The sequence below is a fragment of the Heptranchias perlo genome, chromosome 16 (assembly GCF_035084215.1).
Source record: "Heptranchias perlo isolate sHepPer1 chromosome 16, sHepPer1.hap1, whole genome shotgun sequence".
Classification (NCBI taxonomy): Eukaryota; Metazoa; Chordata; class Chondrichthyes; order Hexanchiformes; family Hexanchidae; genus Heptranchias; species Heptranchias perlo.
Window position 1 is genome coordinate 40,632,459 of NC_090340.1, and position 20,350 is coordinate 40,652,808.

General features: G+C 42.2%; 1 protein-coding gene across 4 annotated transcripts in view; it reads right to left on the reverse strand.

Moving 5' to 3' along the window:
- The window catches only part of klhdc4 (kelch domain containing 4), a 74,050-nt gene that overhangs the window by 42,970 nt on the left and 10,730 nt on the right, over positions 1–20,350 (reverse strand). For all 4 annotated transcript variants that reach the window (XR_010965967.1, XM_067998003.1, XM_067998002.1 and 1 more), the window contains exons 3-5: positions 19,647–19,725; positions 6,189–6,287; positions 5,348–5,484 (exon numbers count right to left, since the gene is read on the reverse strand). Coding sequence is in view for 3 of the 4 variants with exons in the window: in XM_067998003.1 (XP_067854104.1) it covers positions 5,348–5,484; positions 6,189–6,287; positions 19,647–19,725 (315 nt within the window). In the remaining variant the exon portion in view is untranslated. The remainder of the gene's footprint in view (positions 1–5,347; positions 5,485–6,188; positions 6,288–19,646; positions 19,726–20,350) is intronic.

Sequence of the window (20,350 nt, forward strand, 5' to 3'; positions counted from 1 at the left end):
TATAAAAATAAGTACAGAATGTACCACTATAAAATAGGGGATAAATTACATATGCACGCCCGATTATCCCCTGCCCTCAAACCAAGCTTTAGCTGAACAGTGCACTTGGTCATAACTCCTTGTGGGAACCTGAGCAGGGAGACAGAGGAAAGCGTGTCAGGAAGGGACAGAAGGTATGGAGTAAAAGGTAAAGTGTTAAAAAAGGAAAAAGCAGGAACTAAGTGTCACAAAACATATTTGAAAGTTCTTTATCTGAATGCATGTAGCATTCGCAACAAAATGGACGAGTTAACGGCACAAATAACTACGTATGGGTATGATCTTGTGGCCATTACAGAAACATGGCTGCATGGTGACAACGACTGGGAATTAAATATGCCAGGGTATTTAACAATCAGGAAGGACAGGCAGGAAGGAAGGGAAGGTGGGGTGGCTATGTTAATAAAGGAAGGAATCACTAATACAGAGAAATGATATTGGGACAAAGGATCAGGATAATGAAACAGTTTGGGTAGAGATAAGGAATAATAAGAGGAAAAAAACACGAGTGGGCGTAGTATATAGGCCTCCTAATAGTTGCAACTCTGCTGGAAGAAGGATTAATCAGGAAATAGTCGGGGCATGTAATAAGGGAACAGCTATAATTATGGGGGATTTTAATTATCATATTAACTGGACAAATCAAATTGGGCAGGGCAGCCTTGAGGAAGAGTTTATTGAGTGTATTAGGGATGGATTTCTTGAGCAGTATGTAACTGATCCGACAAGGGGGCAAGCAACCTTATCCATATCCAATTAGAGGGTGAGAAGGTTGGTTCTCAAACAAGCATACTGAGCTTGAATAAAGGAGACTATGATGGTATGAGAGCGGAATTGATTAAAGTGGACTGGGAAAATAGATTAAAGGGTAAGACGGTACACATGAGCAGTGGTGTTCATTTAAGGAGTTATTTTACAACTTTCAAAAAATATATATTCTACTGAGGAAAAAAGGGTGTAAAAGAAATGACAGCCATCCGTGGCTAAGCAAAGAAATTAAGGATAGTATCCGACTAAAAACAAGGACATATAAGGGAGCCAAACTTAGTGGGAGGATAGAAGATTGGGAAGTCTTCAAAAGACAGCAAAAAGTAACTAAAGAATTGATTAAGAAAGGGAAGATAGATTATGAAAATAAATTAGCAAAAAATATAAAAACAGATAGCAAGAGTTTCTATAGTTATATAAAAAGAAAATTGGTGGCTCAGGCAAACGTAGGTCCCTTAGAGGATGAGACCGGGAAATTAATGGTGGGAAACACGGAGATGGCAAAAATGCTGAACAAATTTTGTTTCAGTCTTTACGGTAGAAGACACTAAGAATATCCCAACACTGGACAAACAGGGGGCTCTGGGGGGGGGGGGGGGGGGGGGTAGAGGAGCTAAATACGATTAAAATCACTAAGGAATTGGTACTCAGTAAATTAATGGGACTCAAGGCGGATAAATCCCCTGGACCTGATGGCTTACATCCTAGGGTCTTTAGGGAAGTGGCAGTAGGGATTGTGGGTGCTTTGGTAATAATTTTCCAAAATTCTCTGGTCTCAGCAAAGGTCCCGGCAGATTGGAAAACTGCCTACCACCCTTATTTAAAAAGGGTGGTAGGCAGAAGGCTGGAAATTATAGACCAGTTAGCCTAACAGCTGTGGTGGGTAAAATTTTGGAGTCTATTATTAAGGAGACAGTAACAGAACATTTGGATAAACATAATTTAATAGGACAAAGTCAGCATGGCTTTACGAAGGGGACGTCATGTCTGACAAATTTGCTCGAGTTCTTTGAGGACATAACGTACAGGGTGGATAAAGGGGAACCAGTGGACGTAGTGTATTTAGACTTCCAGAAGGCATTCGACAAGGCGCCACATAAAAGATTATTGCTCAAGATAAAGAATCACTGGATTGGGGGTAATATTCTGGCATGGGTGGAGGATTGGTTATCTAACAGGAAGCAGAGAGTTGGGATAAATGGTTCATTCTCGGACTGGCAACCAGTAGCCAGTGGTGTTCCGCAGGGGTCGGTGCTGGGTCCCCAACTTTTTACAACCTATATTAATGATTTGGAGGAGGGGACCGAGTGTAACATATCAAAGTTTGCAGATGATACAAAGATGGGAGGGAAAGCAGAGAGTGAGGAGGACATAAAAAACCTACAGGGGGATATAGACAGGCTGGGTGAGTGGGTGGAGATTTGGCAGATGCAACACAATACTGGAAAATGTGAGGTTATGCACTTTGGCAGGAAAAATCAGAGAGCAAGTTATTATCTTAATGGCGAGAAACTGGAAAGTACTGCAGTACAAAGGGATCTGGGGGTCCTAGTGCAAGAAAATCAAAAAGTTAGTATGCAGGTGCAGCAGGTGATCAAGAAGGCCAACGGAATGTTGGCTTTTATTGCTAGGGGGATAGAATATAAAATCAGGGAGATATTGCTGCAGTTATATAAGGTATTGGTGAGACCGCACCTGGAATATTGCATACGGTTTTGGTGTCCATACTTAAGAAAAGACATACTTGCTCTCGAGGCAGTACAAAGAAGGTTCACTCGGTTAATCCCGGGGATGAGGGGGCAGACATATGAGGAGAGGTTGAGTAGATTGGGACTCTACTCATTGGAGTTCAGAAGAATGAGAGGCGATCTTATTGAAACATATAAGATTGTGAAGGGGCTTGATCGGGGTGGATGCGGTAAGGATGTTCCCAAGGATGGGTGAAACTAGAACTAGGGGGCATAATCTTAGAAGGGGCTGCTCTTTCAAAACTGAGATGAGGAGAAACTTCTTCACTCAGAGGGTAGTAGGTCTGTGGAATTTGCTGCCCCAGGAAGCTACATCATTAAATAAATTTAAAACAGAAATCGACAGTTTCCTAGAAGTAAAGGGAATTAGGGGTTACAGGGAGCAGGCAGGAAATTGGACATGAAGCTGAGTTCGGATCGGTCAAGGCCCTGTGGGTGGCGGAGCGGGCCCAGGGTTTGAGTGGCCGGGTCCTGCTCCTACTTCTTGTGTTCTTTAGATTTGAGGTTAGGATCAGATCCGTCATGATCTTATTGAATGGCGGAGCAGGCTCGAGGGGCCGATTGGCCTACTCCTGCTCCTATTTCTTATGTTCTTATAACACCAGATTCAGTATATATAATGTCCTTATTTTGGAGCCATCCAACATTGTACGGTGCACAGATTATACTGGGGGAAGGATACCACATTATGCAACAATGCCAGGTGCATTCCAACGGTATTGTTTGCAAAAACGATTGATTGCTCAAGCAACCCTTACAATGAATCCAATTGTTTATATAGGCTTATGCTATCAAACCTGGATTTTTAAGCAGCAATATTTTAAAACTGCTTCCCAGACAAAAAATAAACCTCCATGCAAAAACTTCTCTGTTTTGTTACTAATCGCAGTTGGCAAAGATTGGAGTTCACAATGCAATACCAATTTCAGCATATCTGTTCTGAGGTTAAGGCGGTTAGGCCCCACAGTGGTTATTTTCTGTAACATATTAGTAGTGACCTATTCAAATTTTTGTGGTAAATGCCATGGAAGTTAATCGTTACTGTTGTAAATAAAAACCGTTCTGCACTCTTAAGTTTCCAACTAAGAGATAGATCTAAGTGATTTGCAGAAACATGGCTGGAACCCACTGAAATAATATTTCTCCAATGGGAAAATCCATCATCATAAAACATTTGTAACTGCATCATTCATCCACTACTTTGCCAAGACCGCTTGTTGGTTAAATACTATAGTCAGTGGGTCACAGCCGTGTTTTTAACATATTACTGCAGCACTAAGTACCATCTGGCACAACATTTGTCCTCCATATCAGAAAAGACAGACAGCTTTATCATCTTTTGCGGCTGCCCCAAAACCTAACTTTTTTGGCATTTCATTATCATATTATAAATATTGTAAAAGTAAATCACTTGAGAAAGCATGCTGCTGGTGTCAATTAATGGTATCCTGGGAATCTCTCCAGCGGGGACACTGAACAAATACTAATCCAACAGAAGCATCCCAGTCTTTGCAAAGTGGAGCCTCTTTTCAGAAATGTCGAATTAAATCTCCAATTTAGATTGCAACTCTAGAGGAAGAAACTAAAGGCCCAATGATTAGATTTCTTCTATAAAATATATGCACTTCCTTCTGGATGGGCAGCCCAACAGGGAAATTGTCCTAACGAGATTGTCTGTCACAGATGGATGCGATAAAATACAGGAACTAAATTCCTACTGACAGGGCTATATATCATGCCTAAGCTCTAATAAGATACAGAAGAACGATTCCTGTATGCATTCAACTTCCAAAGTTAGAGAGTCAGATCCCCGAGAATGATCTGAATGTGGTAGATATCCCTATTAGCAGCTCCAGTGGAGAACTACACAATATCGCAGTTAGCAATGCAATGGGTTGATGGATAAAACCATGAACACCTGACATGACTAACCTGGTTAATGAAGGGTTTGAGTGATGGGACGTGCAATGGGTTCTTCGTTGGTTGTACTAACAACATAAATAGAATTTCTCCTGATGTAGTTATCCTAATGTACCCGAGAAACTATCAGTATGCCTACTTGGCTTGGTTCACTGGTCACATTTTTGCCTCTGAGGTAGAAGGTTGTGAGTTCAAGCCCCACCCAGGATTTGAGCACATAATCTGGGCTGACACTTCAGTGAAGCACTGAGTTAGTGCTGCATTTGGGGATGCTTTTGAATGAGAAGTTGAGCCAAGGCTCCGTCTGCCTGGTCAGGTGAACATTAAAGATCCCATGGCACCATTCAAATAAGATCAGGAGAGTTCTACCGGTGTCATGGGCAACATTTATCCCTCAACCAACACCAGCAAAACAGAATAATTGATTATTTATTTCACTGACGTTTGTGGGACCTCAGAAATGGGCCAAGCTAATTCTTGTAAATAAAACAGATTACCCTAAGCACATTCAATGCATAACAGATTTAAGGTCTATTTAAATATCTTTAATACATTTTTGTTCAAAACAAAAACACTCCTTTTTTCTGGCCTCATTTTTGTACCTCCAGGTTCCCATCAATCATTTATGAAACGGGATTTACGATAAAAAAATTAGACTGTGATTAGCTGAAAAGCAGCGTCAAAGACTAGTTTTGAGTCCACGTGCTGGAGAACTATTAGTGCATCTGTAGTAGAAGCAACCCAATTGTGCCTAGACTAGATGTTTCATCCTTGATATATCAACTGTTAAACAATATAGTACTAACACAGCAAAAACAAAATCAGAAACTCTTCCCTATAATACTGTAACTAGGTACAAATAAAGTTCTTACTTGATTTGTTCCCATGTCTTGCTGGTCAAATGCAGCACCCAAAGGTCCTTATAATGGTAAAACTGTTCACCATTCGGGGATGCAAATTCTCCTCCAAACATCCAAAGTTGTCCACCAGCTTGAGGAACCACCACAGCCTGTCATGGTAACAAAATAAATGATCCAGTAGTTCTGTGCAACACCCTGTGTTACGCTGAATGGTTTATACATTATTGGAAAAAGCATGGCAGTGCAGCATGTTAGAGTGACAATGCATGAAGTGAAAACGATGCCATTTTTTCTTTTTATACCATATTTTATAAAAGAAATTATCATTGTTCCTTTAATTCAAACTCCCAGTCTTCTGAGCTCCTGATCTCAGCCTATGTGGAGAGGTACCAAACTGAAAAACGGAGCCTCTCCACTGGCAAAATGGAAGCTTAATTTTATGCTGTAAGATCCCACTTACTGGAACATATCAACACTGACTGGAACATATCAACACTGACATACAGCTTTTGTTTAAAACAATTACGTGACACCAACATATTCAGAGTGTGAGGCAAACGATCATTTTTTTGGTTGAGGGGGGAATAAGATCAAGTGGGTCAGATAAATGCAACCGATCTCACCCCCCTTTTCAAAAAGTAAGGATTCTCCCCAAACATTTTTCAAAATGCTGGTTACCATAAAGACAAAATGGTACTGCCAAACCCACCATTACTTAACATCACGTGGAAAAGAAAATTTTAAAAATCCAACTGGTGAAGTCCCCACTTTGATAAAAAGAACTATAAAAGCTTTTTTTTAAAAAGACAGGTAAAACCTCTTTTGTTGCCCACATTTCTAGACTCAAGTTTACCTGATGGGCAGAGCGAGGAGCTGGTGGATTTGGGATTTCCAGCATTGTCCATGAGTTCTTCTTGATGTTGTACAAATATAGCTCATTGTAGAGAAAAGTCTGCAATAGTAGGAAAAGATTAACAAACCTATTATCACCACTATATATTGAAAAATCATTTTTCTCCATCCACCCCACCCCCACCCTCCCCCTTCCATCACACACCATTTCCCAACTGGACAAAGGAACGACTGCTCTTAGGCTTCTGTCAGTGCAGAACAACTTAACAAATTTACTCGTCCTTTAATTTTCTTTCAATCTAGATAAATGCCTTGGGGATAATTTTAGCCTAACCCACGCGGCAGGAAACTGACAAGATCAGATCGGCCGCCTGTTTCACATCCCACCTGATTTTACTTTTTATTGACTTCAATGGAAAGTAAAACCGGGCAGGATGAAAAACGGGCAGCCGATCCGATCAGTTTCCCGCCGGGTGAATCTTGTATTTTCAAAGACAGAATGACTGAAACTAAGAAATGGTACTGACCCACATCCTACCCAACAGCTCTTAGATATTTTTTAATTGCAGGTTTAGATTAAATTACAAATTCACACTTCAATGTAAAGTACTCATTTAAAAAAGATTTTCAAAAATTAATCATTCGCCATATTCTCTTTCAGGGAGGAGTTTTTTTTGAGTCATAAAGGAAACCTCACAAATATTCACACCATCTCACAAAAGGGCCTACTCAGATGACATATCTGATAGATGTTTCTCCATTTCCCTGTCACTGAAGTAAACACAGACGGACATCCAGCAGTGGTAACAGAAGTCAAAGGCTGAATACTAACTGGCTGATGTATTAATTAAAATTTAGTACAGAAGTTTGACAGTTCTGAAGTTCAGATAATCAATCAGAGATTTTACTGTCAAAATGTATGAAGTGCATGTATGGAATGTGTAATTACTGACATTTCTCTTGCTCAACAAGAGAAGTCACTTATAAATCGTACAGACTATGAGGAGACAAAAGAGAAACACAGGAAGAGGATGAAAGTCGAGGAAAGATTATCGTAATGCCACTTGGCCACTCCCTGTGGCACATGTGACAAATGCAGCTCGTTGCATTTAACTATTTTTATATTTTTAGAACGTGTTAACATCTCAGGCATTTGCCTCACAGCTGGAAATTTCACACCTAACAATAGTGGCAGTTCTGGAAATATAAGGTACAAGACACACAAGCACCTGTGCTGCATCGTCGGATGAGACGTTAAACCGAGGCTCCGTCTGCCCTCTTAGGTAAAGGCAAAAGATCCCATGGTACTATTCGAAGAAAAGCAGGAGAGTTTTCCCGGTGTTCTGATCAATATTTATCACTCAACCATCATCACAAGAAAAACAAACTACCTCGTCATTATCACATTGTTGTTTGTGGGACCTTGCTGTCTGCAAATTGGCTGCCACATTACAACAAAGACTACACTTCAAAAGTACTTTATGAGCTGTAAAGTGCTTTGGGACGTCCAGAGGTCATGAAAGGTGCTTATATGAATTAAGTTCTTTCTTTTGTATCACAAATCTTGGTAGCCAGCTGAACACTTAGAAGTGAGAGACAATGACTCAGATCATAACAAACTGGTAACATCAAAATATGGTACTCCTGAAGATGCTTTTTTTTCCAACATCAATTCATCACGAAGTTTCAAGTCTGGGGAAACTATCTGCAATATTTGAACATGCACACCATTATCTTCTTCAGAATTGGCTGAAGACTTGCATCTGTGACGGTGGGGACATCAGGAGGCGACAAAGGATCATCCAATCGCCATTTCTGGCTGAAGATGGTTGCAAATGATTCAGCCTTGTCTTTTGCACTCACGTGTGGGCTCTGCCATCGTTGAAGATGGGGGAGCCTCCTCCTCCAACTAATTGCTTAATTGTACATCACCATTCACAACTGGATATGGCAGGGCTGCAAAGCTTTGACCTGATCTGTTGGTTTTGGATTGCTTAGCTCTGTCAATAGCATGCTGCTTTTGCTAGCTAGCATGCATGCAGTCCTGTGTTGTAGCTTTACCAGGTTGGCACCTCATTTTCAGATACGCCTGGTGCTGCTCTTCTACACTCCTTATTGAACCGAAGTTGGACATCTGGCTTGATGGCAATGGAGGAGTGAGGGATATGCCTGGCCATATGGAAAGATTGTGATGGAATACAATTCTGCTGCTGCTGTTGGTGGTCCAGATTGCCTCATGGATGCCCAGTTTTGTGCTGCTAGATTTGCTTGCAATCTATTCCATGTAGTACCACCGGATATGGTGGATGGTGCACTCATGTGAAGATGAGACTTGGTCTCCACAAGTGCTGTGGTCACTCCTACCAACGCTGACATGGACAGACGCATCTGCAACAGGTAGATCCGAATGTTGATACCCCCTTTTCTATTTTCCTTTTAGGAAATTTCTAATGGGCCAAGAATCATTCAATTTTAATGCTGGAATTTATTCTCAACAATAACTTGGATTAATATAGCGCCTTTAATGTAGTAAAACGTCCCAAGGTGCTTCACAGCAGCGTAATCAAACAAAAATTAACACCAAGCCAAAGGAGGAGACTTCAGGACTGGTAACGAAAAGCTTGGTCAAAGAGGTAGGTTTTAAGGAGCGTCTTAAAGGAGGAGAGAGGTGAAGAGGCAAAGAGGTTTGGGGAAGGAATTCCAGAGCTTAGGGCCTAGATAGCTGAAGACACGACCACCATTGGTGCAGCGGAGTAGGGGATGAACACGGGGATGAGAATTTTAAAAATCGAGGCGTTGGTGGACCAGGGGCCCATGTAGGACAGCAATCACAGGGGTGGTGGGTGAATGGCACTTGGTGTAAGTTAGGATACGGGCAGCAGATGAGTTTAAGTTTATGGAGGGCGGAAGATGGGAGGGTGGCCAGGAGAGCATTGGAACAGTTTAGTTTGTAGGTAACAAAAGCATGATTGAGGATTTCAGCAGCAGATGGGCTGAGGCAGGGGCGGAGATGGGTGATATTATGAAGATGGAAGTAGGCGGTCCTTGTGATGGAGAAGATATGGGGTCGGAAGCTCAGTTCAATCAAGTAGGATGCCGAGGTTGCACAGTGTCTGGTGCAGCCTGAGACAGTGCGAGGGGAATGGAATCGGTGCCTGTGCTGGGGACCTATGACAATGGCTTCAATCTTCCCAATGTTTAATTGAAGGAAATTTCGGCTCAACCAGGACTGAATGTCAGACAAGCATTCTAACAACACTGAGGTGGTGGAGCGGTCAACAGAGGCGGTGGAGGGGTCAAGAGAGATGGTGGTGAGGTAGAGCTGGGAACCATTACCGTACAGGTGGAACCAAATTGGATGATCTCACACTTGCCGACAATGAAATCTATTTGCCAGTTTTGCCCATTTACTTAATCCATTAATTAAATCTGGCTCATTATTCATTATTAAATCTAACATGGCCTGCCCCCTTGTTGGTTCTAGGACATATTGTTGCAGAAAGCCATCCTGAACACACAAGAAATTCGTTATCTCTTATGGTCATGTCAGAAAGGTATGAGCAGGAGTAGGCCATTTGGCCCCTCGAGTCTGCTCCGCCATTCAATGCGATCATGGCTGATCTGATTTTTACTTCAACTCCACTTTCCCGCCTTTTCTCTATATCCTTTGACTCCCTTGCTGATCAAAAATTTGTCTAACTCAACCTTGAATGTATTCAATGACTCAGCCTCCACAGCTTTTTGGGTAACGAATTCCAAAGATTCACGACCCTCTGGGAGAAGAAATTCCTCCCCATTTCCATCTTAAACGGGCGACCCCTTATTCTGAGACTATGCCCCCTAGTTTTAGATTCCCCCATGAGGGGTAACATCCTCTCAGCATCTACCCTATCGAGTCCCCTCAGAATCTTGTCGTTTCAATAAGATCTCCTCTCATTCTTCTAAACTCCAATGAGTATAGACCCAACCTGTTCAATCTTTCCTCATAAGACAACCCTTCCATACCCGGAATCAACCTAGTGAACCTTCTCTGAACTGCCTCCAATGCATGTATGTCCTTCCTTAAATAAGGGCACCAGAACTGTACGCAGTACTCCAGGTGTGGTCTCACCAGCACCCTGTACAGTTGTAGCATGACTTCCCTCCTTTTATATTCCATCCCCCTAGAAATAAAGGCCAATATTCCGTTTGCCTTCCGGATTACCTGCTGCACCTGTATGTTGACGTTTTGTGTTTCATGTACGAGGACACCCAGCATTTTGTAGTATTTCTCCATTCAAATAATATTTTGCTTTTTTATTTTTCCTCCCAAAGTGGATGACTTCACATTTTCCCACATTATATTCCATCTGCCAAATTTTTGCCCATTCGCTTAACCTGTCAATATCCATTTGCAGACACTTTGTGTTCTCATCGCAACTTGCTTTTCCACCTATCTTTGTATCAGCAGCAAATTTGGCCACAAGACACTCTGTTCCTTCATCCAAGTCATTGATATATATTGTAAATAGTTGAGGCCCCAGCAGAGCCCTGCGACACCCCACTAGTTACAGATTGCCATTTTGAAAATGACCCTTTTATCCCGACTCTTTGTTTTCTGTTAGTTAGCCAATCTTCTATCCACGCCAGTATATTACCCCCAACACCATGAGCTCTTATCTTCTGCAATAATCTTTTATGAGGCACCTTATCGAATGCCTTTTGGAAATCCAAATATACTGCATCCATTAGTTCCCCTTTATCCACCCTGCCCGTTACTTCCTCGAAGAACTCTAATAAATTTGTCAGACACGATTTCCCCTTCATAAAACCATGTTGACTCTCCTTGATCGTACTATGAGTCTCCAAATGTCCTGCTACTATTTCCTTAATAATGGATTCTAGCATTTTCCCAATGACAGATGTTAGGCTAACTGGTCTATGGTTACCTGCTTTCTGTCTCACTCCCTTCTTGAATAGGGGCGTTACGTTTGCGGTTTTCGAATCCGCTGGGACCTTTCCAGAATCTAGTGAATTCTGGAAGATTACAACCTATGCATCCACTATCTCTGTAGCCACTTCCTTCAAGACCCTCGGATGCAAGCCATCAGGTCCAGGGGACTTGTCAACCTTTAGACCCATTAGTTTACCTCGTACTTTTTCTCGAGTGATAGTGATTGTTTTAAGTTCCTCCCTCCCCTTTGCCCCTTGATTTTCTACTGTTATTGGTATATTATTAGTGTCTTCTACTGTGACGACAGATACAAAATATCTGTTTAATTCCTCTGCCATTTTGGCCTCCGACATGAACTCATCTGCTTATCCCAATCAATATGAAAGTTAAAATTCCCCATTAAAACCACTCTGCCATTGCTGCATGTTTGTCTAATCTCTGCATTTATATATTCTGCCACTTAACAGCTGCTACCAGGGGGCCTATACACAAATCCCACTACAGTCTTAAATCCTTTTCTATTTCTTAATTCTACCCAAAAGTCTCCACTGTCTGCTTACCTCTTGTTTATCCTCTTATCATTGAAGTAATTTCATCCTTAATCACTATGGCTACTCCTCCCCTCCACCAGTTTCTCTATCCTTCCTATAGGCCTTATAACTTGGTATATTCAATTCCCAGTCCTGACCGTCTTGCAGTCTCAGTAATGGCTACCAAGTCGTACCCTCCAAGTTGAACTTGCGCCTGCAATTCATTCAATTTGTTCTTTATACTCCGTGCGTTTGTATAAAAAATGCTTATTTGGGCCACACACGCTAACCTGTCCTTCTGCTCTAATGTTGTTTTTCCTCGCACATGTCTTGTTTCTCTCTCCTAATTTGATTACTTTACATCTTTTAGTTTCCCTTTACTTGTGGTGCCTAAAGCATAATTTCTGACTATCACTCTACTCTCTTCCTTTTCTTTTGTTTTAGAATTATTATTTATACTACCTTTTCCACCTAAGCCCTCCCGCACATTTACTAGTTTAAAGTCCTTGCGACCGTCCTATTTATCCTTTCCGCTAGGATCCTGGTCCCAGCCCGGTTCAAGTGGAGCCTGTCCCAACGGTACATTTCCTTCCTGTCCCAGTACTGATGCCAGTCTCCCATGAAATGGAACCCCTATTTCCCACACTCCTTCAGCCATATGTTCACCTTCCTAATCTGCTTATCCCTACGCCAATTTGCACGTGGCTCAAGTAATAATCCAGAGATTATAATCCTTGACGTCCTTTTTAAAAAAAAATTAGCTCCTGGTACTCTCTGAACAGGACCTCTTGCCTACTCTTTCCTATGTTGTTGGTCCCAACATGGACACAAAGACCGGATCCTCCCCTTCCCTCTCCAATATCCTTTTAAGCCGTTTTGAGATGTCCCTCACCCAAGCACCAGGTAAGCAACATATCATGTGGGGCTCTCGATCCTGCTTACAAAGGATGCTTTCTGTTCCCCTAATTATTGAATCCCCGACAACTACCACATCATGTTTCACCTCATCCTCCTCCCTTTGGCCAGCCTCTTGCTCCGGGATGCCATGGTCAGCATTCTGGCTGCCCTTCTGACAGTCTTTATCCTTATCCTCACAGGTAGCAAGTACATTGCACCTGAAAGAATCAGTTTCTGCGGCTCCTCATTCTCTAACTCACCTGTACATTATCGGTCACAACCCCACCTCTTTACAAGGTGTGATCAAGGTCTGGAGCAAACTGTCCTGATACTCCTCCCCTCCCTTATGTGTCGGAGCGTCTCCAACTCGCACTCCAGTTCAGTGACTCTGAGCTGGAGAGATTCGAGGTGGAGACATCTACTGCAGATGCGTTTGCTTGGGACAATCGCGATGTCCACAAACTCCCACATACTGCAGTCCAGACACACAACCTGCTCTACCATATCTTAGTCTATATTTATTTATAAATAATTACTTTTTCGTCTGTTTTGGGGTTTTTTCCCCTATTTTTTTTAATTTAGCACCTCCTTCCCCCATTACACCTATTTCCCACTCTCAACAAATTCCAAAGTTCCCACTCGATTCAATCTCTTTGCGATGCCCACTCTGTGCTTTATTAGATAACCTTCTGCTTCATACACCTTTTGAGAACAGCAGTTACAACTGCTCAATCAGCTTCCAGCTCACAGTAATAATCCTCTATTCAGGCAATCACTTACAGTTGATTGACTGTTAACTGCCATTGACTTGCAGTTTTTGTTAACCATTAACTAACTTGCAGTTTCCTTAAAAGTTTTAAGTTAAAATTTAAACTAAGCTTCAATTTCAATTCACCCACTACTTTACCAGAGTCCCACTCTCAACAAATTCTCAAGTTCCCACTTGGTTCACGATCCACTATCTTTGCGATGCCCGCTCTGTGCAAACAGACTAAATTGTCATCGATTCCTGTTTATGGAAATTTGCTATCCACAAAATAGTGTCATATTTGCCTACATCATACCAATCACTACACTTCAAAATAACTCACTGTATGTATGTGGAAAATTGCCCAGGTACGTCCTGTCCACAAAAAGCAGGACAAATCTAATCCGGCCAATTACCGCCCATTAGTCTACTCTCAACCATCAGCAAAGTGATGGAAGGTGTCGTCAACAGTGCTACCAAGCGGCAGTTACTCACCAATGCTCAGTTTGGGTTCCACCAGGACCACTCGGCTCCAGTCCTCATTACAGCCTTGGTCCAAACATGCACAAAATAGCTTAATTCCAGAGGTGAGGCGAGAGTGACTGCCCTTGACATCAAGGCAGCATTTGACCGAGTGTGGCGCCAAGGAGCCCAAGTAAAATTGAAGTCAATGGGAATCAGGAGGAAAACTCTCCAGTGGCTGGAGTCATACCTAGCACAAAGGAAGATGGTAGTGGTTGCTGGAGGCCAATCATCTCAGCCCCAGGACATTGCTGCCGGAGTTCCTCAAGGCAGTGTCCTAGGACCAACCATCTTCAGCTGCTTCATCAATGACCTTCCCTCCATCATAAGGTCAGAAATGGGGATATTCGCTGATGATTGCACAATGTTCAGTTCCATTCGCAACCCCTCAGATAATGAAGCAGTCCATGCCCACATGCAGCAAGACCTGGACAACATCCAGGCTTGGGCTGATAAGTGGCAAGTAACATTCGCGCCAGACAAGTGCCAGGCAATGACCATCTCCAACAAGAGAGAGTCTAACCACCTCCCCTTGACATTCAACGGCATTACCATCGCCGAATCCCCCACAAGCAACATCCTGGGGGTCACTATTGACCAGAAACTTAACTGGACCAGCCACATAAATACTGTGGCCATAAGAGCAGGTCAGAGGCTGGGTATTCTGCGGCGAGTGACTCACCTCCTGACTCCCCAAAGCCTTTCCATCATCTACAAGGCACAAGTCAGGAGTGTGATGGAATACTTTCCACTTGCCTGGATGAGTGCAGCTCCAACACTCAAGAAGCTTGACACCATCCAGGACAAAGCAGCCCGCTTGATTGTCACCCCATCCACCACCCTAAACATTCACTCCCTTCACCACCGGCGCACTGTGGCTGCAGTGTGTACCATCCACAGGATGCAATGCAGCAACTTGCCAAGGTTTCTTCGACAGCACCTCCCAAACCCGCGACCTTTATCACTTAGAAGGACAAGGGCAGCAGGCACATGGGAACAACACCACTTGCACGTTCCCCTCCAAGTCACACACCATCCCGACTTGGAAATATACCGCCGTTCCTTCATCGTCGCTGGGTCAAAATCCTGGAACTCTCTTCCTAACAGCACTGTGGGAGAACCTTCACTAAACGGACTGCAGCAGTTCAAGAAGGCAGCTCACCACCACCTTCTCAAGGGCAATAAATGCTGGCCTCGCCAGCGACGCCCACAACCCATGAACGAATAAAAAAAAAAGTGAAGCACTGCAGGAGTTTCTGAAAGAAGCTACATGTGCTACACGTATATAAATTTAAGTCCGTCTTTATTTCCTACCTTACACAAAGTCTGAAGACTTCTTTTTCCAGGTAATTTGGCTCAAACAATGCACTAGGACTGAATCAGCCGTGTATGGCTAAGGAATTTATGGACAGTTCCAAACATATAAAATAGGATGGCCCAGGAAAAGATGGTTTCCCATTTTAATTTTTCAAGTTCAAGAAACCCCTTTCAAAACCCTTAATGAAGAACTTTAATAAATCCCTATAGCCTAGCATATTATCACTCATTTTGATCAGCTACAACCTCATTAATTAATAAAAAGATTAGAAGACAAACAAACGAGCATCTTGAGACCATGCCACTTAAAATGTTACCATCATGCTTGTCTCGTTAGGAATATATTTTATTCAACAAAGACGTTACACTGACAATTACACCACATTTTCAATATAATTCATCATGCTTCAACTAAATTGAGGGGCAATGGTGGAATTCCTTGACGGTGTTAGGACCGTTGCTATTTACTACTTTCATTGATGATCTAGCTGTAAGTGTTGGGGGAACGATGGATGATATTTAGATATGTACGAGTCAGGACAGTGGATGATGCTCGACTACTACAAGCAGATCTGGACGCGCTGGGGGATTTGGCCTGTGACTGGCGAATGATGTTTTACTTAGAAAAATGCAGTGTTATGCATGTGGGCAGGGCAAATGCTGAACATACATACACCCTTCAGGGAAAAGAACGAAAGCCGATGGAGAGGGAAAGAAAGAGATCTGGGCATTCTAGTGCATAGATCTCTAAAGGTTCATGACCAACGTCGTGAAGCAACAGCTAGAGCGAATCGGGTGCTTGGGTATATTTACAGGACAATTCGTTACAAAACAAAGAATACTATTTTGTGCTTGTTAGGCCTCACAGAGTATGCTGTCCAATTTTTCTCTCCTCACATGGTGCGTGATATTGAGGCTTTGAAAAGGGTGCAGAGGAGGGCCATAAAATTAATTCCCAGTTTAAAGGATCTTAGTTACCAAGAGGTTAAAAGAGCTGGGTCTCTACACTTCAAAGAAGTGTAAACTTAGCGGTCATTTGATCGAGGTTTATGAAGGGATTAGATTGTGTTTGTGTCGACAATTTGTTTCAACTAAATAGATTAGGAAGGACCAGGGGTCACAATCTCAAGTTACACAAAGGCAGAACTAGGTTAGATGTTAGGAAGTGGTTCTTTTCCCAGAGAATAGTTGTCCCTGGAGCATGCAGTGAATGCTGATTCGCTAAATTTATTCCAGCGAGAGTTGGACCTGTTTCTGGCTGGAGCAAAGGTTACCTCATACAAGAGGTAGGTATTGTATAACATTAATCAGGGCCAGAATGGTCTCCTGGGCTAGTTTCGATTGCCTATAGGGATCGGAGGTGAATTTTCCAGATTTTTCCCAACAATTGGCCTGAGTTTTTAATCTGGTTTTATGTCTCTCCATGGAGATTACATGGGTTGGAGGGGGTGTATATATTGTGATGCATAAGACATCACAACTATATGGGACAGGCAGGATTAACCAGTAGGTCTTTTCCTGTCATTCATTTTTCACATGTTTGTATGAAAAGGCATTCATCAGTGGTTACATCAATTAAGCAAGTTCTTTTGAAGTGTAAAACGCTTTGGGACATCCCCGAGTTCATGAAATGTGCTATATAAGTGCTTTAGGGCTGTTGTTCTTTCAGTTTATCTAATATTAACTGTACACTTCTCATTACAATATTTAAAATATTTCTTCATCTGATCTGCTATTTCCATTGCACTAACAGATATGGTGAAGTGTAAGGGACTTTGTTTCGAAACTGCTGCCTCAACCTCTATGAATCGAGATTCATTAATAACTTTCAAAAGGGAATTGGATAAGTACTTGAAGTGGGAGAATTTTCAGGACTGTGGGGAAAGGGCAGAGGAGTGGGACTAATTGGAAAGCTCTTTCAAAGAGCCGGCACAGGCACGATGTGCCGAATGGCGGCCTCCTGTGCTGTATCATTCTATGATTCAATTATTCTATGAAGCTGGACTCACTGACTATAGTATTGACTCATCTTTTCCAGACCCCTTTCAGAAGCAAATCTTTTTTGAGATTCCACTTGTAACAAGTGGAGATATGTATATATTTTAACATCCACATTAACTGTTCATTTGTTATAAAGTCATAATCCTTGCACTTATATCATGCCTTATCACATCTCAAAGTATTCCACACAATTAATTATTTTTGAAGTGCAATGATTGTTGTCATGTAAACAGTAAGACAATATGGTGACTTATCACCCGGTCCAGATGGGATGCATCGTAGGTTACTGAGGGAAGTAATGGTGGAAATTGCAGAGGCTCTAGCCACAATCTTCCAATCCTCCTTAGATATGGGGACGGTGCTGCAGGAGTGGAGGATTGCAAATGTTATACCCCTGTTCAAAAAAGGGGGAGAGGGATAAGCCCGCCAATTACAGACCAGTCAGCCTAACGTCGGTGGTGGGGAAACTTTTAGAGACAATAATCCGGAACAAAATTAATTGGCACTTGGAAACGTATGGGCTAATAAATGATAGCAACCTGGAATTGTTAAAGGAAGATCGCGTTTGACTAACTTGATTTGAGTTCTTTGATGAAGTAACGGAGAGGGTTGATGAGGGTAGAGCGGTTGATGTTATGTATATGGACTTCCAAAAGGCATTTGATAAAATATCACATAATAGACTTGTCAGCAAAATTAAAGCCCATGGGATTAAAGGGATAGTGGCAGCGTGGATACAAAATTGGCTAAGGGATAGAAAAGAGAGTAGTGGTGAATGGTTGTTTTTCAGACTAGAAGGAATTATACAGTGATGTGCCCCAGGGGTCAGTATTACGACCAGTGCTCTTTTTGATATGGATTAACAACCTGGACTTGGGTATACAGAGTATTATTTCAAAGTTTGCAGATGACGCAAAACTCAAAAATTTATTAAAACAACGTGGCGGATAGTAAAAGTCTTCAGGAGGACACAGACAGACTGGTGAAATGGGCAGACATATGGCAGATGAAATTTAATGCAGAGAAGTGTGAAGTGATACGTTTTGGTAGGAAGAATGAGGAGAGGCAATATAAATTTAGTGGTACAATTTTAAAGGAGGTGCAGGAACAGAGAGACCTGAGGGTGCACATACACAAATCTTTGAAGGTGGCAGGACAAGTTGAGAAGGCTGTTAAAAAAGCATATGGGATCCTGGACTTCATTAATAGAGACACAAATCACAAAAGCAAGGAAGTTATGATAAACTTTTATAAAACACTGGTTAGGCCTCAGCTGGAATATTGTGTTCAATTTTGGACACCACACTTTAGGAAGGATGTCAAGGCCTTAGAGAGGGTGCAGAGGAGATTTACTAGAATGGTGCCAGGGATGAGGGATTTCAGTTACGTGGAGAGACTGGACAAGCTGGGGTTGTTCTCCTTGGAACAGAGAAAGTTAAGGGAGATTTGATAGAGATGTTCAATATCATGAATGGTTTTGATAGAGTAAATAAGGAGAAATTGTTTCCAGTGGCAGAAGGGTCGGATTTAAGGTGATCGGCAAAAGAACTAGAGACGACATGACGAAACATTTTTTTACGCAGCGAGTTATAATGATCAGGAATGCACTGCCTGAAAGAGTGGTAGAAGTAGATTCAATAGTAACTTTCAAAAGGGAAAAAATTTACAGGGATATGGGGAAAGAGCAGGGAAATTAGACTAATTGGATAACTCTTTCAAACAGCCAGCACAGGCACAATGGGCCAAATGGCCTCCTCCTGTGCTGTACCTACTACGATATTATGTTACTATGATTATCCAAAACTCTCCCATTGCTCCCCTCCTTACACAATTATATGGATGTGCTGGAAGTTAAAGTACACCTACACTAAGGGTATTTTTAACATGAGTTATTGATAAATTATTTTGTATTGATAGAAATAGCTAATCTTTTTTGCACTCATCAACTCTAGAAAAATTCAATCTAACATTATAACCCCTTGTTGGTCAGCTTTGGCTCAGTGATAGCACTCTTGTCTCTGAGGCAGAAGGTTTTGGATTGAAGCTTCACTCCAGAGACTTCAGCGTGTAAACTAGGTTGACACTTCAATGCAGTAATGAGGCACCGTCTTTCGGAAGAAAGATTGAACTGTGGCCCTGTCTGCCTGCTCTGGTGGACATAAGAGATCCCATTCAAGTATTCGAGGAAGAGCACGAGAGTTCACCTGGTGTCCTGGCCAACATTTAATCCTTCAGCAACACCAGTAAAACAGATTATCTGGTCATATATCTCGCTGCTAGTTGTGGGATCCTGCTGTGTGCAACTTGGCTCCATGTTTGCCCAAATTACAACAGCAACCACACTTCAAACATATTTCTTAGGCTGTGAACTACTTTGGGATGTCCTGACGTCCTGAAAGGCACTATAAGTTCATATATATGTTCTTTCTTTCTTCTTATTAACCCACCCAAATGTTAAATGCCAAGGCAAGCCCCAAAACTCTGCTAGCATAAAACAGTGAAATACTTTACTTTTTGGCCATTGAAATATTCACCCCCAAAGAGGATCAATTCATCTTTCTCGGGGTAAGATGACAATGATGCATTCAACCTGCCAGAAAAATAGAAAAGGAAAAAAAATTAATGTTAAATTTACAATTCTAAAACTAACTCTGTGCTTTTCAAAATGAAGGATACTAATGCTGTGAAACGGAATGCTTTGCACTTTGAGCACCCAGCAAGGGTAAGCACCCAGTCACAATATAAAAGACAGCTCAAATGATCCAAACTGCTTCAGAGGCAAATAATTAGTTTGGCTCAATGCATGCTCCTGTAAAACAAAGTTAGATGTAACAGATATAATGATTGGAAGACAAAAAATATTTCAGAAAGCTTGGCAGCTCAGAATCTTATGCCCCAATTTTAACTGCCCCTGTCTGGTGGTAACCGGTTGGGGGGTGGGGGTGGGGGCAGTTAAAATGAGGTCAGTCACTTACCTCCTCTGATCCATCTGCCTCCGTGCAGGGAGCGGGGTCTTACTTTAAATATGCAGTTCGGGTCCAATTATGTCATCAGGACCCGATCTGCAATTTTAGTGGAAGACCTGAGCGGAGGAGCAGTGACGGATTCCCCAGCAGGCCAACCCTGTCAGATCGTGGGCCAGAAAAGGCTCAGAAGCTAAGTTTTAAACTTTAATTTTAGGTTTCCTTGTGGGGGCCCAGAGGATGAGGAGTGCT